The sequence below is a fragment of the Eulemur rufifrons genome, chromosome 15, assembly GCF_041146395.1.
Source record: "Eulemur rufifrons isolate Redbay chromosome 15, OSU_ERuf_1, whole genome shotgun sequence".
Lineage (NCBI taxonomy): Eukaryota > Metazoa > Chordata > Mammalia > Primates > Lemuridae > Eulemur > Eulemur rufifrons.
In genome coordinates, this window is record NC_090997.1 from 98,615,890 (window position 1) to 98,641,663 (window position 25,774).

The 25,774-nt window shown below is 43.3% G+C and overlaps 2 protein-coding genes across 2 annotated transcripts in view; one reads left to right on the forward strand and one right to left on the reverse strand.

Moving 5' to 3' along the window:
• LOC138395858 (rho guanine nucleotide exchange factor TIAM2-like) overlaps positions 1-19,517 on the forward strand; it is a 415,009-nt gene extending 395,492 nt beyond the window's left edge. The window contains 12 exon segments of the mRNA XM_069488873.1: positions 4,709-4,888; positions 7,512-7,580; positions 8,488-8,613; positions 9,420-9,528; positions 11,196-11,375; positions 12,993-13,111; positions 14,069-14,177; positions 14,805-14,863; positions 15,492-15,597; positions 16,480-16,567; positions 16,922-17,076; positions 18,584-19,517. Of these exon segments, the coding sequence (XP_069344974.1) occupies positions 4,709-4,888; positions 7,512-7,580; positions 8,488-8,613; positions 9,420-9,528; positions 11,196-11,375; positions 12,993-13,111; positions 14,069-14,177; positions 14,805-14,863; positions 15,492-15,597; positions 16,480-16,567; positions 16,922-17,076; positions 18,584-19,221 (1,938 nt within the window). The 3' untranslated portion in view covers positions 19,222-19,517.
• The window catches only part of TFB1M (transcription factor B1, mitochondrial), a 58,673-nt gene continuing 51,721 nt past the window's right edge, over positions 18,823-25,774 (reverse strand). Inside the window, exons 6-8 of the mRNA XM_069488874.1 lie at positions 21,517-21,644; positions 19,750-20,168; positions 18,823-18,865 (exon numbers count right to left, since the gene is read on the reverse strand). Coding sequence (XP_069344975.1) covers positions 19,925-20,168; positions 21,517-21,644 — 372 coding nt within the window. The 3' untranslated portion in view covers positions 18,823-18,865; positions 19,750-19,924. The remainder of the gene's footprint in view (positions 18,866-19,749; positions 20,169-21,516; positions 21,645-25,774) is intronic.

Below are 25,774 nucleotides of genomic sequence, written 5' to 3' on the forward strand. Positions count from 1 at the left end.
AGAGGAGGCTGTCACAATTTTTCTGATGAAAAGCATCGTGCGGAATGCAGGTTAGAAGGGTCGGCTGGGGATTCAGAGCTTGCTTTGAGAGACTCTGCCCTGCATTCCTCCAAAGGGGAGGGAAAGGTGCCTGGTCGTCCTAAGCAGTTCTATTGCCACCCCCAAGAAGTGGCTTTATGGGCTCCTTGAACATAGACACATTTCAGCCCCTGTAGAAGGAAGCAGAAGGGGCTCTTATCCACACATTAGAACAAAAACAAAAATAACCCTGCTTAGACATCTGTCTGTGCACACGGAGCTGCCGAGGGAGCTGCTCCTCATCTGTAAATAAGATGAAATCATTCTCAAGCAGGGATAACGTTAGCGTAACCTTATAACCTTAAAAACTTGTAAAAAGTTTTTTTTGTCACTCCTATTGTTTTTCCAGACAGCATAGTTGTAGGAAGAAAATCTTTTCGTTTAATCTTTTTATGAATTCATAAACAAAGTACTTGTTTGTGCACTCATATAGACAGCCAGGCCCGAGATGAACCAAGTTCTTGCGTTGATTGCTATGAACGGGAAAACCCCAGCCAGAGGCCCATGTTCCAGTGCTGGCGTTTCTCGTTCTGCACATGCACACGCTGTTGGGCCACTGAATCCTCACACACGCCCAGCCTGCACTTGTGATCATCTGTGCTTTGCTTTTAAAGCAGCATTGGTGGTGGGGGGATCGGCTGGATAGACTTCCCAGTTGTCTGCATATGTGTGGGAGCTGCTTTCACCTGTCTAGGAAGAGAGGGTGTTCAGAGCAGGTGGCTGCATCCCTAGAACACCTGGGGCCAGGAGAGCCCCGGTCACCTGTTGGGCAGAGGCAGGGGACGGAGCCTGTGCTCTGCTGAGTACCTGGGAGTGGCCACTGCAGTGTGGACAGCTAGAGAGGAGACGGTCCTATGCCGTGAAGGCCCTGCCGAAGCCACCTCACCCCGCAGCTGGGAAGCCTCAGTGGGCCACGGTGCAGGTGAAATGTGCTCGGCAAACACAAGTTCCCTCTTCTCCTTGCCTCACATGGCAACCTGAGGGGTTACTTGGTGGGACAGGCACTTGTACTTTTTCAACATTAAGGACACTGAAGACTCAAAAGTGAGGCTTGCCCAGGATTGCATGGACCGTGGGGGCAGAGCCTGGACTATAGCCGGGTCTTGAGTCTTGTAGTGCTTTTCCCATCACCACATATGTGTGTGAAAATACCCCAGCCCAGTCTGCCTGTCACAGCCACCGAGAACGCAGCCTTTAATGTTTATAACCATCACCAACAACGCACCAACTGAACTATAACCACCCACGTGACTCTCTCTACAAAAACTGAGTAATCTGAAATTACTCTTCCCCTTTTAGGGGCCCCGCCGCCTGTGGATCCCAGGTAATCCTCACAAACTCCCTCCGGCAGCAGCCCTGCAGTTAAATGTGTGAAAGGTGGCTTTGTGGCACTTTGAGCACTTAATTGTGGTACCTTAAAAAGCAGATATGCTATGAAAAATCTGAGCTAACATTCACTTTTTGGAAGTTAATCTTACCAGAAGTGTTCTTGAATTCTGATTTTCTAAAATGGCGAGATACTTTATTTTTAAAGTCTCGTTATTTTAACACTGCATTGTTAGGTGTGATTTTTGACATCGCAGCAAAGCAAAGCCGTACTCTTACCAGATGCCATTTAACTTATGATGCATTTTATCAGATCTTATTTTATACAGTATATACAAGCTTAATATAGATCCCATAGCCCTGAAACTGTTAGTTTTCAAGACTGCAGAATTACATTGTCTGAGTTTGTGGTGCAAATCCCAGTATAGAGATTTCAAGTAAGTGTGTTTTGGAGTCTGAGTATTATTATGAGCTTTTTAGCTCAGTTAGTAGAAGGCCAGACCCAGAACAGCAGGGCCTGGGTGTGATTCCTTTTCCCTCCTCCTGCCTCGTGTGCTCAGTCCACGTACCATTTCTGTGGCCATCTCTTGGTGCAAACCCTGGGACTCAGGGAGCCCGCTGGAGCCAGTACCAGTCCTGGGGAATCCAAGTAGGATGCAGATATACTGTTGTGAGGACAGTAGTTCTCATGCAGGCCACAAATTAGTATCACTTGGGAAAGTTTTAAAAGCTACCCTTGATGGGGGCCCCAGGGATTCTGATTCAGTTGGTCTAGGCATGAGTGTGTTTCAAAGCTCCCCACACCAAGCTAATGTGTGGCCAGGGCTGAGGTCCACTGGAAAGGAGGAGGGGGGCGGAATTTGGAGTGGCTTGGTTATGTTCCTTTGTGTGCCTTCACGATGCTCGAGTCCTGGAAGAGAACGCAAGCCACCTGTGGCCTCACTGTACTATTTGTCACTAGGCTTTTAGAGTGTGACTGAACAGTGTTGGAGTTTCTTCGATAATGGGTCGTACAATTTGGTTGTTATAAACATGACATAAGACATTTTGACAAATCAGTTTGCATTCTGATTGGTGCCTAAGATCCACATCTGTTTTCTTATTCTTTGAAATTTTAGCCAGAAATGAATGTCTTCTGACAGGCATTACCAGAAGTATGCTTGTGTTCATAGTTAAGAATGAAAACAGATGAATATGTATATCCAAGGAGAATCATTAGTACTTATATATGCTTTGAACTATTTTAAGTATGAATAATTTCATATTATATGTGTCTACATGTCTAGTTAGAGGCTTAGTACGTCTTATGGGGTTCATCCAACTTTTGCACCAAGATTAATGTCAAAACAAAAGACATGCAATTCTACTTGAAGAGCCCAGCAGTCTGGGAGTTCTCACTGCAGACATCTGGCGGGGACTCAGCTAGGCTCTGTGTGCTACTGGACTCATTTTCCCACTGCTTCTCTGGCTCATCGTGGGCTTCTCGCCTGGAACACGCTCCTTCCAGGCCCACAGTATGACCCACTTCTTCACTGAAGCCTTCCCGGACAACCCATTCCAAAGTGACACTTCTGATACACTTTTCATTTCTTCCACACAAGCTCTTGTGGGTTTCTAGGCTGCCTTAGGCAGTGCTTTGGAGGTTCCAACCTTGGTGAGTCTTACCTCCTCCTGTAGGAACTGTCTTCTTCCACTTCTTTGGAGACAAAGCAGACCCTCAGTTGATACCACTGAATTGAACTGAAAGACCAGCCAGAAGAACAACATTGAGTTTTAGTGCTGATTATTTATTTGTGTCATATGAAGACATTGTGTTGGGGGGGCGGGGATGGAATAGAGAGGGTGGGCAGGGGTGGCCTGTTTTTTCTTTGAGGCACTTCAGTTTGTCAGGTGACAGCTCATATAAAAAGCATACATCAGACCACCAAGGTTGACCACCATTCTTGTGTTAAGTTGTTTCTGTTCAGAAATATCACGCAAAGAGCATGAATTAAGTGAGCATTAACATGCTTCTGACAAGTTCAGCTTCTTATCCAAGACACAGATTGATAGAGGTCAGGCATGAAGGCATTTAAACTGAACAAAGGAGAATTTTAGTTAAGAGTGATAAAGTTGCCAAATACTGATGGGTATTATTCATTTGTGTTGGGACTAAGCTGTTTCGTTATTCAGTAATTTCAGTGCAACAGAAGAGAACTGAACATTTACTGTGCACCAGCCAGTGAGCTGGGCACTGGGGGCAATGGCAAAGAAAGGTGTGGCCCTTGCCCTTGCCAGGCTTACAGACCAGTAGGTGGTCAGATGGGGTGGAGATGCCCGTGGTGGAATGGAAAGAAGGCGGAAGGACACTTTGAGTGTAATCTGCCACTGCTCCAGCAACTGTGGAAGCATCTAGGGGGACTTTAACCCACCAGCCGAAGGAAGGAGCACACAATGGGCTCTCCTTGAGGTGTCATCCCACTGTGCTTGAGCCTAAGTAGGAGCTTGCACTAAAGGCTGGCGGTCACCCAGATGTTTCTGCTCCCCCTTGTCTGAGTTGGTGTGAGTCCACTGCCCTATCTGGAGTGGGCACTTCTTGGCCGTTCCCTGGGTCTGGCCATGGCTCCTCACTGCTAAGACCCAGAGCTGGTTCAGCCCTCTCCTCTCACCCTCAGCAGGCTTTGTTGTGTCCCCTCTCCCTGCTGCGTCCTCTACTGGCCTCTGCTCCTGCAGTGGAAGGGTCTTATCTTTCTCATCCTGTCTCTGCTGCATTCCCAGCGTTCGCACCAGCTCAAGCTGCTTCACTCGTAACTCTGCCACTTGGCACAAGACCGCAGAGCCAAGTGGTTAGATCTGAGGGCAGCACCCCAGGCCATTGTGGCCAAGACGTCCTATAACTGCTCTTGGGCCACCATTCCTGAAACTCCCAGGGCTGTTTTTTGTATGGAAGATGGAAAGTTGGATTAGGCCCACTGAGGGGACCGGGTGGACCAGATGAGGATGTCTCCTCTCTGTGCTCCTGAGAAAGCTGTAACTCCTTGACCTTACAGCAACCTCACCTTCACTGCAGAGGGTTAGCTCTGGGCCTTGCCTCTCTACTTTCAGTACTGAAGCAGCATCGAACAGGTGTTATGACAATGGGAAACATCCTCCTTAATCAAATCTTAGATAGCCAGAGTGGTTTGTGGTGAATGAAACTGTCTGCCCTCCACATATGACCCTGGGAGATTTCTGCTGGGCACAGAGGCATTCGATGTCCTTGGTGGGCAGCTGGGAATAATGGGAGCGGCCTGTGCATTATTCTCCACCTCTTGTCATCTCGCAGAGTGCTGAGCAGATTGCTGCACTGTGTAGGAGTTTTAACGACACTGAGGCCAACGGCATGGAAGGAGCCAGGGAGGGTCAGGACCCAGCTCCGAGGCCTCTGGCCCGCCACCTCTCGGATGCAGACCGCCTCCGAAAAGTTATCCAGGAGCTCGTGGACACGGAGAAGTCCTATGTGAAGGTAAAAGGAAACGCTGGGCATTCTTCCCTTTTTGCTGATGGTGAGCTGTATGTTAGCTGAGGTCCCCAGATCCCTTCTGCCCGAGACACCTGCCACTCGTGAGGTAGATGCCTGCTCCCTGAAGCAGCGAATTATTATAGGGAAGGAAGGGGAGGGGTGAGAGGGTGGAAGAGCTGAGAGGACTTGGAAAAAAATCAGAATCTTGGCTCATTTTGTTACCAAGGTATCTTTCACTATGGAAACAGATGTTCTAGTTTGTCATTTGCAATCTGTGGGAAGGGAGCACAGACTCCCTTGGTTTAGTAAAAGGGGAGCAGAGATCGTTTTAGGTGATGAAGACCACCCTGCCTGATGGTGGTCATCGTGCAGAACAGAGCCCATCCCCTGTGTGGGGGTCACCACACGGGAGTGCTCTCACACCGTTATAAGGGGGTAGTTGCCCAGTATCTTGAGTATCTGAAGAGTTCATTTATTTATTTCAGAAGCCCCAGGTAGTGGTTTGAGAAAAATTTTAAGAATATAGGAACCTGGGAAGGCAGAGTTCTTTTGCTTTAAGTGCTTGCAGAAGCTGCAGAGCTATTTTAAGCTAACTTCGTTTGTCAGTTCCTGCCTGAAGCAGTGTGGCGCAGTGTGGGCTGAGAGTCCAGGGCTGGCTCTGCCTCAGTCTGGTGGCATGGCCTGGGACGGTCCCCTTCGACCAACCCAAAGGAAGGGTCTGAGACCGTCAGTCCCCCTGTTCTCTGAGGGCTTCCAGCTCTGACATGCTGAGTGCAGAGAGCAAGGCGTGGCACACACATGGCTAGTACTTTCTTTCTTCACAAGACACATCTGAGCTTCCCCTTTTATTAACATCACTTGTTTTACCTGGGCTTTACCAAGGCTTTACTCACAGGTAGCCTGGGAGAGCTTCCCAAAGTCCCTTCTTTTGGTCCTGCTGGGAAGACAGAAAAGTTAGAGAGATGCCAGTTTAATTTTATTTTCCATTATGTCTTGTCCTGCATCCAGTGTGGAGAGATGAAGTGAATATCCAGGGTGTCCCGACTAGGTTTCTGAATAATCCTGTGTATCCATGATGACCTTTTCCAAGTAGCTCTGTGAACTGTGGATGTTTTGAGGCATCAGAGCCGTTCTGACATCTTGAGAATAGTCACGGAGCTCTCACCTGCAGAGTCAAGGGCAGAGCTCATCGTAGAATCTAAGCCCCTTTCTGTTATTAGTGGTCTTGCAGTTTGTTATTAGACCACCCTACACTGGGAGGCTTATTTTGGTGACATGCTGGCAGAGTACTGAGATGGGTGTCATGGGTGAAGTAGACAAGAAAGACCGACTCTCCCTTCTCTCTGCAAGAAACCTGCACTTTGTTTTCTTAGGGCCCCCAGCGTTGCAGCTCTTTGCCACCCCAGCTCAGCGCGGACCTGCTCCCAGGGTGCAGTAAGTCCTCCTGAGCAGCACTGGCCTGGACCAGAATGACGGGGCCCTGCCACTGGCTCTGACAAAATCACCAGCACTTGGCACCTGTTGTGATTCACACCCCTCCCCTCCACTATTTTTTTAATTTCTTTTTTGTTGCTGACATTTAACAAGTGATTTTACTTGTTGTCATTCTTTAACCTAACCTGGATCCCTGCATGCTTCTTGAAATTTTCAGTATTTGTGTGTTCTGGGAGAGATGATTCAGCAACCTCTCACACCTCCCCTTCCCTGAGTGTCCGCTGTGGAATATGGTGAAGGAGGCAAGGCCAGGGAGGTTCGCTGGGAAACACCATCAGCATCCCAGGCCTGACCCTGCTCTCAGAACCCACACCGGCAGGTTTTGGGGGTGCTTTGCAGAGTTCTCTGAGACTTAGATTTCCCTGTTGTAAAACAAAGAAGTCATTCTAGTTGGCTTTGTAGTCAAATACTTCTATAGATAGTATTTTAGGACTCAAAATTCTTCTGAATAAATGAAACGAGAAATCTTTTCTATCACTAAATTATCTCATCTCATGGTCTTGGCCTAAAATTATTAATATTAAATTTAAAAAATCTGTGTCTAAGGGGTTTTGTAATGCAGTCAGCTCCCACTCTGCCGTACTGCTGGAGCCTAGTTTACTAGAGACCCACATATGGCTTAGATTTTAAATATTATACCTGCTACTCTTTGGAAATTTTTCTTGCATTTGAATATGGGAATTTGGGATTCTGCTAATGTGTCATCCCTGGAATTGAGGAGCTCCCCAGATCTTGTCTCGCCCCTCCTAGCACCATGTTGGAGCTGTCACTGTGCTCCCACCTGACAGTGCCTGGCCAGACCTCCTTCCTCTGCAGGGGGGCGAGCGCAGTGGCCTGAAGCAAGTGTCTGCTTCTGTCAAGGAGATACTTAACTAAGCAGAGTAAGTGATCCTGCTATAAAGGAGGGTGTGGACTCCAGCTGTTGACCGTATTGTGGTACCTGTGGTACCTCTTGTGCTCACCTGTTTGAATTAGGTGAAAAATAATAACCACATTTAGGATCAAGAATTTGAACAAGACATAAACCTCATTATTCCTAATGGGAATCTTTGGAGCTGCTGCCAGGGTTACTGGAGTCTCATGGGTATTTCGGAGAGTTAAGCATTAGAGACTTTCTTCTTTTGTCTTGCAGGACCTGAGCTGCCTCTTTGAATTGTACTTGGAGCCACTTCAGAGTGAGACCTTTCTTACCCAAGACGAGGTAAATAATAATCACTGTCCTTCTGTCCACTCATCCATAGGTTTGTCTCCCTTGGCCTTTAGCAGACCTCCTGATCCCAGAAGGACATCCAAGACTTAAGGGTCTTCAGAGAATCCCAGGCATGGCCTCCTCCTAAGCCATTTATGTGGCCTCTGTGGCAAAAAGTTTACAAAGGCAGAAGGATGGTCATGCTCTTTTTGTAGTATAAGGTGTGGCCAAAAACTACATTTCAATACATACACTTTTAATGCTAAATCATAGTTAGTTCTTTTCTACTAATATACATTTTTCCTAATTTGAATTCTGAGAATTTTGTATTTTATAAGAATACTTAAAAAGGGCTGGGCGCAGTGGCTCACGCCTGTGGTCCTAGCACTCTGGGAGGCCAAGGCAGGAGGATCGCTTGAGCTCAGGAGTTCCAGACCAGCCTGAGCAAGAGCGAGACCCCAGCTCTACTAAAAATGCAAAGAAATTATCTGGACAACTAAAAATATATATAGAAAAATATTAGCCGGGCATGGTGGCACATGCCTGTAGTCCCAGCTACTTGGGATGCTGAGGCAGGAGGATTGCTTAAGCCCAGGAGTTTGAGGTTGCTGTGAGCTAGGCTGATGCCACGGCACTCTAGCCTGGGCAACAGAGCAAGACCCTGTCTCAAAAAAAAAAAAAAAAAAAAACACCAAAAAACCAGAATACTTAAAAAGTTATTCTAGAAACAGAATTATAGGGGCTGGAGGTATGAAACTTGCTATATATAAACTGTATCCCATAATGATCATGCTGTCTTCTTAAAGGATTTACTTCTGTCTACTTCTTGGTGAATGACTTCTTTGTGGGCTCAAGAGTTAGCATGGTATCTAGGTCTTCCAGGCTAATACCCTCTTTTCAAATCCTGATCTTCATACAGATGGAGTCACTTTTTGGAAGTTTGCCTGAGATGCTTGAGTTTCAAAAGGTGTTTCTGGAGACTCTGGAGGATGGGATTTCAGCATCATCTGACTTTAACATACTGGAAACTCCCTCGCAGTTTAGAGTGAGTATTTAGGCTTAAAGCATGGTGCAAAATTTTCCCTCGAGAAAGAATTTGTTGTTCCTTGACTGTTGTCAAGATAACTTGAGAGCTTCCATAGCACTGCTGTCTTCTGGCAGTGGACAAGAACGGTCTATTTTGTTTTTCCTGGTGTAAATGCTTCTGGCAGTCAGAAGTCTGGGCAGCACTACCAGCCTGGTTGCTGACCATGCACGAGCTCTGCACTCACCTTTTCTGAAGGGTGTGTGGGGCGACTGCTTCTGAGGCAAGAGCACCTACCCCATGTCTGATGCTTCATCTCTTTGGTCCTGTGAACCTGGGATGAGGAGTGTAGGTTTCAGGTTGCTCTGGTGGAGCCCTCTCTTCTATGAAGCATCAGTGTAAGCTGCGGTGCCTGGCAGGAAGCCCTCCAGGTAAGAAAATGTGGAAGGCAGTAGCAAGGGGACCTGAACTATACAGACAGCATTGTTTGCCCCAAGTAACCGAGTCAGCTTAATTAATTAACTTCTCAGATCGTTTATATCCCACCTTGTCGGATGTATTTTCGTAGAACTTCCTTTCTGGTCCTTTGACAGTACACTGTGTCAGTAGCCTCTGCTTCCAGAAACTTTTCAGTCAAGCTAAAGATCTGCCAGGAGAGGGCCTGGGCTGCTCCCCACCTCCTGTGTGGATGGAGCAGGCCTCAACATCTATGAGGCCTTAGTGCTGTGGAGTCTGACAAAAGCTGTGCAGCTGTCAGATGCCAGGCCATGGGCCAGCACACATTGACTAAACCATGTCTGACTGGACTATCTCCTCTCCTCTTCTAGAAATTACTGTTTTCCCTTGGAGGCTCTTTCCTTTATTATGCGGACCACTTTAAACTGTACAGTGGATTCTGTGCTAATCATATTAAAGTACAGAAGGTTCTAGAGCGAGGTAAGTTGCTCCTAACTTTTCTAGCTGTGCTTTTTGTATGTTTAACTGTTAATAAAGGGTAAATCTGTATGTAACAAGTAGGGGTAAGTGCAATTTTGATGTATTATCCTCCATTCTTGACCTTGAAAGTGGATATTGAAGGGAAAGGTTTTCATTTATTTCAGTTTGTCGGCAGCAGTGAACATGTGTGCCTAGGAGCAGAGGTGCTGCTTGGCCATGTGTCACTTTGCTGTTAAATTACATCTGGATTCTTTTCTTACAAAATTACTTTCTCTAAAAACTTGTAACTACATGCCCGAGATGGGGGTAGAAAGAAATGCATGTTGTTGTTTTTTCCTTGATTAAGCTTCTTAAGCCTGGAGGAGCCACTATAAACAAACTCTCACCAAACAACCCCCACCAAACATACAAGAAGTGTGCTAACTAAAACTAAAGTCTCTTTGGGGGAACTGAGAAAAACTCATTTTCCAGAGGTTGCTCTTCACTGTTTCCTTCTCTCTGTGGTGTCACGGAGGGCGTGTAGAGGTGTGCCCTGACATGCATAGTGTTAATCCATTCCCACTGCAGCTCTGCCATTTGGTTTTAATCCAGAACTTCATAGTATCTCTTAATGGAAGAAAAGCCTCAAGTTTGGTGCTTCAAGTTAACGAGACCCAGCCAAAATCCATCTTTTCTAGTTGCTTTCAATAGAGTTCTGACTCCACTGGCATTTCCTGCCACAGACACCTTCTTACTGACAGTCAATAGCAAAATAAAAGGCCACCAGTGGCTTGCTCAATTCCTCCTTTGTCATAAAGATGAAGGATCATCCCACCTTCTACTTGGTCTGGTAATCACATTCAAAATGGTGCTGCGTCTCTAGATGTTGTAGATTTTGCCCTGATAACAGAACCCCCAACAGGGGTATAGCTTCATTCAAATTAGCCACATTTCAAACAGCTGGGCAACATTTCCAACTGCGGGAATCCAAAGTGGCAGCTGGTGTGTCCACTGGCACGCAAACTGAATGCACCTGGGTTCCTGTATGCACCCTTCATGCCACTCACACTGAACAGGAAGGCAGTTTTCACTGCCAAAGAGGGTCCTAAAGCCACCTGGTGGAAGGGGGTTGTGGCTCTGGGTGCAAGAAGGTTGGTTGAGTCTGCCATGAGCTGTGGAGGGGAAGGCTGCAGGCTATGGTGGAATCATAAATCATCTTATTTTAAAGGAAAAAAGATACTGCTTTTCAAATAGCCCTTCAGTGTATAAGAATAAGCAACAACCAGGGCTAGGCCAGTGGGTACAACACTGGTATATTTTTCCATATGAATCTTTTGTGGGGTACGGTGTAAGCTCTGTATGACATAATTCTGTGGCTTTATGAATTGTCTGAAACTCACTTTTTAGGCCACCCGTAAGTCTCTCGTGGGTATGCATGAAATACGTCTTTAAAGTCAGACCTTTAAAGTCGGTGTGAGGGGTAAGCTCCCGTAGCTCGAGGGATTTGTCAGCTGTGCTGTGGATCCCATGCTGACAGCTGATTGCTTGACCCACGGATGTGCTGGGGTTTTTATTAATGAATGGCATTAGGAGGACTATGAAATGCATGCTGTATGACTGCTAAAAGAGAAGTGAAGAATTTAATTCATCCCACATCTTCTAAGGGTCTTTTATCTGTCTGCTTACAGCTAAAACCGATAAAGCCTTCAAGGCTTTTCTGGATGCCCGGAACCCCACCAAGCAGCACTCCTCCACGCTGGAGTCCTACCTCATCAAGCCAGTTCAGAGAGTGCTTAAGTACCCTCTGCTGCTCAAGGAGCTCGTGTCCCTGACGGACCACGAGAGTGAGGAACACTATCACCTAACAGGTGAGGCCACTGATCCCTGCCGCATGCGTGAAGGGAGTGTGGGCCGTCAGGGGCTGCCTGCCACACCCTAGGCCTGTGCGCTCACCTCTTCCACACTGGTGGCACATTCTGCGTCATTTTTCAGTTCTGTGATTGTTAATCTTAGATTTAATTTTAATATGTGAAAATAGCTAGATATGTGGCCATTCCTTTAGAGTCTACAAACAGTTCGGTAAAAAATCATCTTTGGAGTAGCCTTAAACTCCTCTGGAGGGATGATTCTATCTTCATTGTTAAAAGAAATAAATTACCTCAGGCCACTTGGCTAGTAAACAGTGCTGCCAGAACCCCAACTCAGGACTGTTTTGCTGCCACTTTGTGAAGTTTTGTAATGTCTGCTGCCCGTGTGCTGCTGATCAAATTTGCCGGGTGAGGCTCCACCTTGTGGAGATCTCTGAGCAGAGCGCGACCCTGAAACCAAATTCCCAATGACAGATTATGCTTTAAAGTTGATGCTGATGTGTTATTGTCTATAACTGCTGAAATTACTGGCCTGAGACACAATTTGTCAAAAACACAAAGCCTTGTGGTTTGATAGTAAATAGAGTATACTTAAAGAGATGCCTTATTGGGATTAGAGAGAACCAGTGATTTGTTCTCCATATATCAAAAGTAGGAGATTAGGTTAAACCTTAAGTAATAAAATTCCTGGGGAGAGAAATAGACTTCTGAACACATTTTAGTATTACTGAATAATAAATACTGAGAACAGTATAAATTAAAGTGGCTCTTTTTCCACGAGAAGCATAATTTGGTATCATAAGCAACAAAGGAGAAAGAGTTTTTTATATCACAGTAAATGATATAAATTATGTTCAATATTCATACTATAGAAAAACCTCATTTTGCATTAAGATGATCTTTAAAATGGTTCTGTCAAATTTCCTTCCATACTTCTCTCCAGACTGAATTAAAATATTGAGACTATAGTATGAAAAATACTGAATTTCGGGGTGACCTGAAATTTTGTTTTTTGATTTTGTCCCTGGTGTGCCCTTATAAAAAGTTATAAACACACACCTTGTCTACATGCTCACAGTTGATCTGTCGATCAGTCGTTCACAGGGGCGTTTGTACATTCTATTTACACTTGGATCCCAGCTCCCGGGAGGAGAGCTGGTGCTTTGGGGCCAGTCTGGGGTTTGAATTTTGGCTCTACTCTGTTTTTTCTTCTCTGGAACTCTGGCAGAATACCCTGCACCTCACCTTCCTCGTCTATAAAATGGGACTGATTAGTCACTGAGTTACTGTGAGGATTAAATGAGATTATTCATGTAAATCACCTATTGTGATATATGTCAAGTAGAAAGTGCTCAGTCAGTTATTAGCTGTTATGTTAGTGACACTTTTCACTTATGCTCATCTCATTTCCAAGAGAATTCGAGGTGGAAAGTAATTTTGCTGTTCGTTGTTATAATGGCTATAGTGGGCTGTGGTGAGCAAGACCTGAATAATGTTGCTGTTAGTGAGTACTGGTCTGAAATCCTAGCATGAATCTTGAGTCCTTTCATAACTGCTGTTGGGTGGGAATTAAGACAAACAACAACTATAAAATAAATATGATTTCGTATTTTGCAGAAGCACTAAAGGCAATGGAGAAAGTAGCGAGCCACATCAATGAGATGCAGAAGATCTATGAGGACTATGGGACCGTGTTCGACCAGCTAGTAGCAGAGCAGAGCGGGACCGAGAAGGAGGTCTGTGAGGTGCATGGGCTGAGGCCCACTGTATGTGTTACTGGGTGTGTAGGTGACCTTCCAGTAGGCTGCCCTGTTAGGACTTTCTTGGAGGAGAAAATGCCTAAAGTGTCTTGATGTTAATGTGTATAATAAACCACACAATTTACATATGAATGTAACATAAAATTCATTACATTGGTCTAAAAATGTAACCTTATGTTGTGACAACATTGTACAAAGAAAACAAGAAAGAAGTGTCACTGAGCTCCTCCCCTGCCCCTTGCTCCTTTCCCATGGGGCCTGGGGTGTGACCTAGGGACAGGGCTGGGGCTGGGACTCACTGGCAGAGGGCTGGAGAAAGGAAGTGAGAACCAGTACGTGGAGATGAGTCTAGGGCTTTTCCTTTTTTATTTTTCTCTTTTTAATGTCAAACACTGGTGCTTACCTGCTTACTTATAAAACTAGAACAAGTGGGATTTGACATTATCTGTATTTTTCTCTTTTGTCTGATTGCTAAATTTAGAATCTTGTGCTTTTAAAGCCTACATACAGGTAGCAACGTAGTTTAAATAGAAAATGGCAATAACAGAAAACTAGAGTTCAATTTTTTACTATGATCAGTTTCAGTGTTGGCACATTTTTATCAGCAGCCTGAATAAGAGGTGGCGGTGAATGTACTAGATCCTGTGGCAAAAGTTAACAAAGGCACTTTGGCCAAACAAGGACAGTGTGGCAGAATTAACTGGAGTAGGATGTGTTCCGTGTCTTGCCTACAATTGTGCATTGAAGCAAAATGCCTTTGCCTTTATGTTGTTTATCAAACAGTTTGATGCTTAACTCGTTTTTAAAACCGCCACTATTTAAGGCCCCATGTTTACAGGGACCACAAAAATCAAACAGAATGTACTTTAGCACTGACCATATGCATATGTGATTCACTCTCTTACTTCTTTACCTCCTGTTTTTATAATCTAGGTAACAGAACTTTCAATGGGGGAACTTCTGATGCACTCTACGGTTTCCTGGTTGAATCCATTTCTGTCTCTAGGAAAAACCAGAAAGGACCTTGAGCTCACAGTATTCGGTTAGTATTCCATTCAAAAGAATGTTAAACTTCAAAGAGGCTGGCAATGATGGATACCTCCACTAACCCCACCAGCCCAGCTAAGTACTGATTTCCAGAAGGAGTTAGAGGAACTGCTGTAATGGCTGGTGACTTAACACAGCCAGCCTCCAACTATTTAAAACGCCATCTCTCTGCATACTCATCATCTTGTTCTCCCTTCTGCTGCTTGGCGCAGGCCAAGTGTTACAGGAACAAATCTCCCGGGGGCTATTTTGAAACCTGCTATCTTAATAGTCTGGTGCATTTCAAGATGTCTTAATGAGAGTCTGGAGAGCAAGTGACAGTGTATTGTCACTGAGATGAACACAATGTCTTCAGCTTTCAATAAAACAAACAAAAAAAGAATTAAAAAAAAAATAGGATCTACTTCAGATAATAGCTTTTAAATAAGCAGGTATTTCTGCATAGTTCAAATATGAACAAAAGAGAAGTACCATTTATTCACACATCTGTTGGCATAGTGGGGTCTTAGAGATTCATGAACTTGAAGAGCTTTGTTCTACTAAAACATTCAGCTTTAGTTTAACCTTGGAAGAATTTGTATAAAATAATAAAAGCCTTTTCTTTCTTTTTTCCTTTCTCTAGTTTTTAAGAGAGCTGTCATACTGGTTTATAAAGAAAACTGCAAACTGAAAAAGAAACTGGTAAGAATTAATTTTAATTAAAGCTACCTTTTCCTGACTGTATCTTCCTATTAATGTTGAATTGAAAAGCCCACTGAGCACCAAGGCCTCACTGATTACTGTTACTTATTCTGAGGGTAACTAACCAAATCACATACTCAGGGCACTTCTCCCTATGAAAGATGTCTGTTTTAAAGGAATATGTAGACACCCATGTGAGGGCCTACATACAAAATCAGCTTTTATATCCCTAAAAATGGCCCGTGTTTGTTCCATAAATGTGGGAGTCTGTGAAACTTTGGTTTAAAATGCCTTTTACCTTGACTCACACATGCACACAAAACCAAACCAAAAACAAAGCTTGGCTGTGAATACCCTAAGTCATTTTACCACTCAGACCTGACCTGAGGACATGGAAGGCTTGGTTGCCATTTTTGCTTAGAGACCTGGAACTCTCTGTTCCCGAACTCCAAGTCTGGCCTACCCCCACACCAAGCACGTGAGGTCTTTGAGAACTGGGTGCATCCCTGATTCATTTCTGTGCCCTGAACACCCACGCAGCTGCTCAGAGCTTCAATTCGCTGCACACACATCCTCCCTGGGTGAGAGCTTCCTTTAACATTTTTCTTGGTGGACCTTCATGTTACAGCCCTCGAATTCCCGGCCTGCACACAGCTCTGCCGACCTGGACCCATTTAAATTCCGCTGGTTGATCCCCATCTCCGCCCTTCAAGTCAGACTGGGGAATACAGCAGGTAAACTGTTCCGTGTGGTGCCAGGCCCGAGAAAGCATTTGAATTGTGGAATGAAAAAGTAGGAAAGGCCCTTGGTATAGTTCTTGGTGTTTTTTATTTTATAGGCAAGGAAAATGAGGATAAGAGAAGTTGTTCCGCTGTTTCTTTACAGACTTTTGGGAGAAACTAAATGCCAGTGTGTGGCTTCTCTTATATCAAATGCCTGTCATCACTGTTTCCTTATTTTCTCTATCAACAGTTTTCAACATTTTTCTTTCTGCCTAATGTTCTTGATACCCTAAAATTTGTTAAACAAAGGTCCACAAATTTAAATAAATTTTTACAAATTTAGAATACACCAGGAAATTTCTTGAGATTAGGTAGTACTGCAGGTGATATAAAAACAGAAACAAATCTTTGACTCTGGAAAATACTGAGAGATCATCCAGAATAACCTTGTTTTGGTGACACTGCCTCTGGTGACAGAAAGGGCCAACAGGCTAAGGCATGCAGTGACGTTCTGGGCCATTTTTGCCATTGGTACATGTGGGGCCCCTTGCACCTCCATCGCCCCAGCACATCCTGCTGTTCCCTGCAGGGAATGGGCAAAACTGCAAAGGTAGATCCCTTTAACCTCTTTCCCAGAGAGACGGGGGCCAGAGGTAGGGAGAAAGTAGGTTCAGATGGATGAAAAACTTCAGCAGGAAATGTAACAAGAAGTATTTCAGTTTTTGTAACAATTTGTGAAAATCATATATAGAATGAACCACAGAAGGAAATGATAAGAGTCAGGATTGGGAATATTTGACTTTTTAAATCGTGAGTTTTAAACTTCACAAGTGTTCTTAACCACAGCATTTTTGGCAAAGTTGGAGACTCTTGTTTCCTTTTTCTTTTACACAGGGACAGAAAATAATTCCATATGGGAGCTAATCCATACAAAGTCAGAAATAGAAGGACGGCCAGAAACCATCTTTCAATTGTGTTGCAGGTATCACTGACTTCTAAACATTAAAACCAGGGGAAGAGAGAACCATGTCTCTTAAGAAAAGTTTATTTTTGGTGCCCTCCTTAATTTTGATGACATCAGGATCATACCTATCCCCCTCAAAAAAGGCAACTGAGGCCCTAGTAGCAGAATATGTCAAACACATATCCAAATTGTAGAATGATCGGTTCTCACCTCCTTTCGTAAGTGAGGAAAGCATGGTGCACAGGTTGGTGGCAGTCTGGCCTGGGTGGTGCAAGGCAGCACCAACACGGTGATGCGCCACAGGAGCACAAAGGGGTGGGGAGGAACGCGATGAACACTCTGGATACTATTGCTGTTCTCTCTTCCCCCCAGTGACAGTGAAAGCAAGACCAACATTGTCAAGGTGATTCGTTCTATTCTGAGGGAGAACTTCAGGCGTCACATAAAGTGTGAATTACCGCTGGAGAAAACATGTAAGGATCGCCTGGTGCCTCTTAAGAACCGAGTTCCTGTTTCAGCCAAATTAGGTGAGAATTTTGCTACCCTTGTGTTTATTCAAGAAAACATTATGAGCTTCCTGAAAAGGATATATGCTCTTGTAATACAGCTGTGAGTCATCATTTTGTAAATGATCAGGGGTGACTTTATTTCCTTTTAAGAGACCTAAACGTGCCTCTTGCTCCCACACATTACTTTATAAAATACAACCACCTCCAATCCCAAGTCTCCCTCTTACCACCAGCTGACATAGTTCAGACTTACAGCCTTATTTGTTTCTTCCACTAAGATGTACATGAGTCCAGGGACTCCTGTTGTACTCACTGTATTCTCAGTGCTCAGAACCATGCCAGCCATCTGCAATGTCAAAACTTAATGAATTAAGATCAAGAGACTTAACACAGTCCCCAACCTTTGATGGTTCAACTTAACAATTTTGTGACTTTACCATAGTGCAAAAGTGATATGCAAATTCAGTGGAAACCACACTTTGAGTACCCACACCACCATTCTGTTTTTTACTTTCAATACAGTATTCAATAAATTACATGAGATATTCAGCACTTCATTATAAAATAGGCTTTGTGCTAGATGAATGCCCAGCTGTAGGCAAATTTAAGGTAAGCTAGGCTCAGCTATGCTGTTTGGCAGGTGTAACCCCATCATAAGTCAAGGAACATCTGTATACGTGTTCTTACCCAATCAGTAAGTCTGCAGGTAAACATTCCAAATCATGCTGTTCTCAAAGTTTCTAAAATTTCAGCTTAAGTTTTCAGAATATTACTTCTATATGAACTATTTTATCATCTTTGTTATTTTTAGTCTTATAAAATGTAAAGCTTTTTTCTTTTCAAATTTTCAGATTTACTGTATATTTTCTATTTTCTCCATTGTCAAAATAAACTCGCCATCAAAAATATGTTGCTCTTGCTGTAGAAACACTGAAACTGAGAACTCCCTTTTTCCTTTCAATCCAAGAAAATGGAATTAAACACACACATAAATGATTAAACATCTGTAATATCAGAAAGTTGGTTAGAAATTCCAGCAGAGACAGTTCTCATAACACTTTTCTACTTTTAATTGAGCATCAAGGGCAATAAACAAGGTGAGAGGGTGTCATATGGTGTAACCTTGATTATCAAATTATTAAGTAATGTTATTACTCTGTAAGTAAAAAGTGAAAGAAAGGAGCCTAGATTTTAATAGTAATTAACTTTTCAATTTACTCATTGGCAAAAAAAGAATCATAGCCCTTAGAAAAGTTTCTAGTTTCAGCCAAATAATTGAGCTCCAGTTATCTAAAAATGCTGAATCCCCTGACATACAAGTTTAAATACACATACGTCAAAAACTTCCATGCTTGCAGTATCTATGTGTTTTTGCCTCAATACCAGGATAGTTAGTAATTGAAGTCAGATCATAAAATAAAAATCTTAATTCAGATGTTAAATCTTATTACCTATGAGGCAAAAATTATACATTGTATAACCTTTTTCTGTAATCGTAAGGTGAAATGTGCTTTTCTCATTGCAGCTTCCTCCAGGTCTTTGAAAGTCCTCAAGAATTCCTCCAGCAGTGAGTGGACCAGCGAGACCGGCAAGGGCAACTCACTGGACTCAGACGAGTGCAGCTTGAGCAGCAGCACCCAGAGCAGCGGCTGCCACACGGCCGAGAGCAGGCAGGACTCCAAGAGTGCGTCTCCTGGGAAATACCCTCACTCCGGCTTGGCAGATTTTGTGGACAATCTCATCAAAGAGAGTGATATTCTGAGCGATGAAGATGATGACTACCATCAGACTCTGAAACGGGGCAGCCCTACCAAAGACATCGAAATTCAGTTCCAGAGGCTGAGAATCTCCGAGGACCCCGACGCTCAACAGCCAGCAGAACCCCAGCCTGGCACGGAGGTGGGTGAGGGTCAGAAAGGAGGGAAGCAGCCCAGACTGGTCCGGGGGCACTTCTGCCCCATTAAACGAAAAGCAAACAGCACCAAGAGGGACAGAGGAACTCTGCTCAAGGCACAGATTCGTCACCAGTCCCTTGACAGTCATTCTGAAAATGTCAACATGGACCTAAATTCTGTTCTAGAGCGAGAATTCAGTGTTCAGAGTTTAACATCGGTTGTCAATGAGGATTGTTTTTATGAAACAGAGAGCCATGGAAAATCATAGTGCAGTTCAATCCAGATATGGGTTAAATTGCTCATTTTACTTTTAAACTGGTGGAAAAGTGGAAATTGCAGAAAAACTATTCATCATTATTGGGTTTTGTGCAGTATATACATTTTCCCACAAAACAGTTGTAAAGATTTAAGTTATTTTAATTTATTGTGGATCAGAAAACTAGACTAAACTGGTCAGAATCTGTAAATTAGTTTATATCCCTTTTGAGCAGGTATCAAAATGATTTAGAATCATTAAAATAAAATTACATTCTAATTATTTTAAGTTATGTGGAAAAAGTAAGGCTGGGGAAGTTGTGATTAATAGCTTTTAAAAGGGTCATTTTTTTCAATTCTCTGGGCATTTTCTTTAAGCTGTTACTTTTTACTTTATTTAAAGCATATTTAAGTTATTTTAATGTGGTTTAGGGGCAAGATGTGCAGATACTTCATTTTTGTAAGGTTGTAATAGATGCTGTTTATACAAAACATGTCATATCTATGCAGTATATATATTAAAAGAAAGCTTGTACTGTACCTTATTTGATGATATTTATTTTCTCTACCAAGCTGTACAGTAAAAGGAAAATAAGTCACATCTGGTCATTGGTATTTTTACTGTCATTCTGTAAAGACAAAAGAATACATATATACACAAAGCGCCACAGTGTGAAAATCAACATCTGGCAGGGTGCCAGCCCCCAGAGCAGCAGCTAGAGCCTGGAACTCTCCTTGTCGTCATCTTTTTCCTGAGTTTTACTTTTATTTTGCTTGAGTTCTTCTCTGAAATTATATGCAAAGAGGTGCGGGTCTTCATCACACATTTTCCTGTACACATCACAGAGGCTCTTAAAGTGTGACATGGAGAGGTGGCTAGGCCGAAGAGTAGGGTCTACGTCCGCCCACTGTAACAGCCTGCCCGTGCTTTCTAAGCGCTGTGCTTCAGGGAATAACATTCTGAAGGGAAGAGAAAAAAATCAATTTTACTTAAGTTTGGGGAATCATGACACTTCCTTCTCTCCTCATTTGAAAATGACATGGTTCCTGACAACTGACACTTGAGGGAGTTTGGTTATAACACCAGGCACCAAGTATAACCTACCCCTGGAGGCAGTTCTAACCTGACTTGCAAGGTGTGTCCACAAAGGGCAAATACTTTCCAAAGCTAAATCAATACATGTATCTTCAAGTTTAAAGTAACATCTGCTCAGCTGTATTCTTGTGGCAATACAAGCTTGATTTGCCTCATTTTGATATGAAAGTTATACATACTATTTGTGTGACACATCTCCAGTTTTGATACTCTGTCAGCCTTTCTTGTAAAGTTAAAAATCACTTGATATGAAAATACAAATAGTTATTCCCTTCTTTATTTCTGAAGCATCTTTAAAATTGATTTGGAGTACAGTATATATTTCAAATTTCATCTAACAAAACTGAATCATTATTTTAAAATGAATAGCAAAACTGACTACCAAAATACTGCAAAGTTACTCCTGGATTGTATTGTCTTCTCTTAAGTCTCAAGGCTCCACAGCATTCATCCCAAAGGGCCTGATGTCATGGCCAGTGGAGACTGAGGGTTTAGTATAGGCTGATGGTCCTCTAAACAAGGAACTGCATGTCCCTCACACCTTCAGGGTGAGGTGACATAAATCTGAGTTCAGCTGCATGGCAAGGGGGACTGATTATGGTTTCTAATACCTGGAAACGATTTGTGGTGTGACTGAAGGACACCAACAGGTCAAAGTGGGTCACAATATTTGATCCATACCTGTACAGAGGACTGTGGATGTGAAATGAATGGGCCTATCACTTACCTGGAGGTTGCCTTAGAAACACTAGGACCAGCTCTAGGCTCAAACCAATTCCAGGATTTCCAAAAGCAGGATATCTAACTAAATATTTTCTTGACTCTCACTTTTGTCACTTTGGGGCCCATCGAGGCAGGCAGACCCTACATCACTGTGCCCTGCCTTGTTCCCTGAAGACTCCAAGGTGCCTACGCTGAGCAGCCACTCCCCGTTAGATGAAAACCCCAGTACAGGGTCATCATTAGCTGTGTGTGTAATCAGTCACCAGTTTTAGGCTGCACTTTTGATAAAACCAACCTGTAAGTGCCATCTGAGGTTAAATTAAGGCTTTGCTTTTTGTCAGTGCCAGTCAGGTTTTGTTCGTCACAGGATTTAAACTAAGGGTAACATTCACAAATAGCTTTATGAATCATCAAAACAAAGTCTTTAATCTTTAAAAGTGACTGAGGAATTTAATAAAAACTACTGAAAGGAAGAGAAGACATTCTTACCCAAGCCCTCGATGACAGTATTTCCTTCGGAACTGGAATACATTCTGAACGACTTTTTCCACCAGCTTGAACGGCTGCTCTATCATGGGCTGTACCAAGGGAGTGAAGTGCACCACGCCCACATCCACCTTCATTGTAAGCAAACATATATTGTTTTTGTGGCAGGACATGTGGCATAAGCTGATTAATCAACTTACCTTTGTAAACACAAGAGGGTGGGCTGCCGAGAGCATGGTTTTCATAAACAAACCTTTCCATGTACTTCAGTTTCAGCTTCTCCTGGCATGTACCATGTCCCACTTTGGATTTGAGATGACTCAGAGAAATCACAGTTGGCTTCATGTGTTCTACAATGCCACCCACCAGACCCGTGCTTGCTGATCACTTAATTTTGAAATGTAGTTTTACAATGGCCTTTTAAAATCAATCCTAATAATCATTAAAGTCAGTAGGCAGATAACAGATAAGCATTAGAATATTTTAGTTAGCTTTTGGATGAGTGAAGAAAGAAGCTACCACAGCAGCTCTGTTAGGCAGGACTTCAAAACAGAGAGAAGGCAGATGGCCGGCCCCAGGGACCACTTAGTGCTCAACTCTCCAGAAACGAAATCAATGAGGACACCACTTATTTTGGGTTGACACTGATTAATCAGCTGGACTGAATTCACGAGCGGAGTCTGCACAGCCACATAACTTTCTGGTAGCAACTTTAAATGTCCCAGAAGGCATAGGCAGGATTGACACTGAAAATGGAACCACCAAAAAATGTCACTGTTTGACAGCATTTAAGTAGCTACCAGCTGTGGAGATTCTTTAATTATCAGCAGATAAAGCTTTTCAGGCATATCTGATATGAGATTTACACCATGCCTTACTCTGAAAAATGGACTCATGGTGATTCACAAGGATACACTCAAAATAACAAAGGAAAAACACTGAAAGTAAAGACGAAGGGAGAAATGGAGTCCAAACAGCAATTGCCCACACAAAAATGCTGACAGGAGACCATGGTCTAGGAAACGGGAAGTCTCTTCATGATAACAAAAGCATCAGTCTCGAGAAATTGTTAAACTTGCTACTCAGACATCATATAGACTCTACTTAGGCTAAGAAAGTAGCAATTTAGTGGGCTGTAGTACTGTATTTCAAAAGGAATTCTACTTTAAAATCCCATAGAAGTTATCATTTGCTCTTGGGCGGACTTGCTTCTAAAGATCCTTGTGGCTACATAACTCCTTAAAAATGACCTGTAATATATAAGTATAGGAAAGTTTTTTGTTTGATTTTTAGGGTAATGAAAAAATAATAATGTGGGACTCTGTGGACAAGAGAACAAAGTGAAAAGGACTGAAGATGTGCTCAGTCAGGCAGCCTGAACAGGCATTAGGAGGAGCCAGCGGGTGTCTCCTGCAGTGTCTGCCCTGCCCTGCCCTGCCCTGCCACCGCTGCTGGCCCACCAGGCCAACCCTCACTCCTCTCCTCCTTGAATAATCGCTGAGCCTGTCTCCATAGGTTTCAAATTAGCTACAGCTACGTAGCCTACTGGATGTAACTGGAAATAGAAGGCTTTGATCGTAGGGCTGGTGTGGGCTGGCACACGCTGACAGTGTTCTCAGCAGCAGGGTGAGAACTGCCAGTGGAGAGGCCTTTCCACACCGAAAATGCCCCTAAATGTCCATCAGCCCTTAGACTATTTTTAGCCAAGTTCTATGGCAGAACAGTAGTTATGAGTAATGATTATCTAACTATAATGTTAAATGCTCTTAATACATTTTAATAAGTTTTTCGAATTGTATTCTGTGTGGCTGTATCAGTTTCTTCAAGTTCAGTAACAACTACTTCCTATAGGACTCTAAGTACTATAGAACTTTCCTTAGACCTTAACAAATCACACTACGGAGCAGGGGCAAGCGGTTGTGGCGGGGTTTGTGGTCACGGAGAAGAGCAGGACTAGACAAGACAAGGGGCTGTGGAGGTAGACCCAGGGTTTAGGTGGGACAGGAACATGGCTGGAGAGAGAGAAGAAAAGGCTTCACGTTAGGGCAGTTCTGGGGGAGGAAAAAAGAAGAACCAATCTATGAGTCGGGGAGAGTGGAAGAAGCTGTCCAAGACACAGTATGATGACTTCAGATGTCAAAGACTCCTTCCTTCAGAATGAAATGTCCATCCCACCTTGCTTCCTCCTGATTTGGGACAGAGAAGTGGCTCTGGCTGTCAGGAAGGTTCTCAACCACTGTCTAGACCTCACCCATCTTGTCACTCTGTGACTCTCCATGCCCTTCTCACCCTCTGCACTCACTGGCTCTCATTCTGCCACCCTCCAAAACTCATATCCTCCATCCCTTCCACTCCAGTTCTCCCACTTACATGGAGTCAACTCTAGTAAGAATTCTTCTGCAGTCACTAGGTGGGATCCAACAGCCACCCAGTCTCCAGAGAAAATAATCTTTTAGCAAAATATGAGATAAAATTTAACCCCTACCTATCCCTAAACCCATGAAATATTATAAAAATTTTACATTAAGTTTTCATAAATAGTATTAAGACCAAAGGCACAGAGATAGATGCACTCTCCTTCCAGTTCAAAAACTGCCACTTCCAGCTTCCTTAGATTTTTTTCATGTATCTATTTATTTATTTAGAGACAGGGCCTCGCTCTGTCACCCAGGCTGGAGTGCAGTGGTACAATCATAGCTTACTGCAAACTCAAACTCCTAGGCTCAAGGGATCCTTCTGTCTTGGCCTCCTGGGTAGATGGAACTAGCTGGAACTGCAGGCAAGTGCCACCGTGCCCAGCTAATTTTTTAAATTACATTTTGTAGAGACAGGGTCTTGCTATGTTGCCCAGGCTGGTCTCAAACTCCTGACCTCAAGTGATCCTCCCGCCTTGGCCTCCCAAAGTGCTGAGATTACAGGTGTGAGACACCGTGCCTGGTCAGATTTTAAATTTCGGCCTTATCTTTATTTGCCTGATTTAATTCCTTTGAGATACATTTGGTATTTGCAAATATAAGAAATGTCTAACATTTGCTTTATTTAGATAAAGATTTAAAACCCTGAACAAATATAGCAGTACCCCATGTAAACTGTAGCAGTAGACTTGTAAAGTTTGAACACAATTCTGATACCCAGTTAAGTTGGTTCACATTATAAGTAATAGCTGAAAGAAAATTCCCACTCACAAATACAGTTACTATTTAGTGCAGGACTCTATAAAACTCAGTGTCCAAAAAGCTCTTTCAGTAATGTTTCCTGCTTCTGGGGTGGGTAGGACCCCTCCTATACCATTCTCTCCTTTCTCCCTTCCCCCAAAAGCACTTATCAGAATTACTCGGAATGCTGGAGCCCGTTTTCTCTAGAACCACAGGAAAGCTGCTTGGTAACTGTGGCAACACATACCAAAATGCTTTTTACTTATAATTGAATGCTTGTTTAAAATTACAACCATTATTTTCTTCCTTGAATTTTTAGTCTATTAATGGGTTTGATTATAAAAAAGAAATCAATATAAAAGCATTAGAAGTACTTAAAATATTCTAGTTCAATGTTGCCAGCCCCTTTCCAGTCTATTAGTTCACCAAAATGACCTACTAAAGTTTCAAATGAAGGGATTTATAATGAATTTAAATATTTGCCTCTCTAGCTCTACATGTCAATGCTGTACCAAATGGAGACTGTTTCTCAATGTTAGCAGCCTTGGCCACAACAGGCCCGGGGCAGATGTCCTAATTTCCAGGCCAAGGTGTCTAGGACATCACTGATTATCAACTCAGAGCAGCACTTGGAACTCACAAGGGACCTAGGGTAAGAAGATATTAAATCTTAGATATTACTTACTACAACTCAGAACTCTAATCAACATGATGTATGGGAGACACTGAAGAATGTACAACTAAGTTCCTGACGATCATAAAACACCAAAGAGCTAAATCACTACCACGTGAAAAGATACAGAAACAACAGTGGCCACTGGGTCTTCACGCAGCACTCTCATGGTGTTCAAAGGATAAGACAGTGGAGAAGAAAAATGATGAGGAAGTTACTATTTAATCAGCCAAGATGCAGCTGTAACTGGGAGACAGGAGAAGAGCTGTGAGAAAAAAGAAAGATGATGAGGAATAATCTTTAAGCCTTCAAGAACGACATAAGAAGGATTCAAAGTTCAAAGTGTTATAATCAGGGCAGACTTGGGTAGTCAGGAACAGGAAGCATATGGCTGGTTAGGAGGCTGCTAGCACCACATGACAGAACTCAGGAG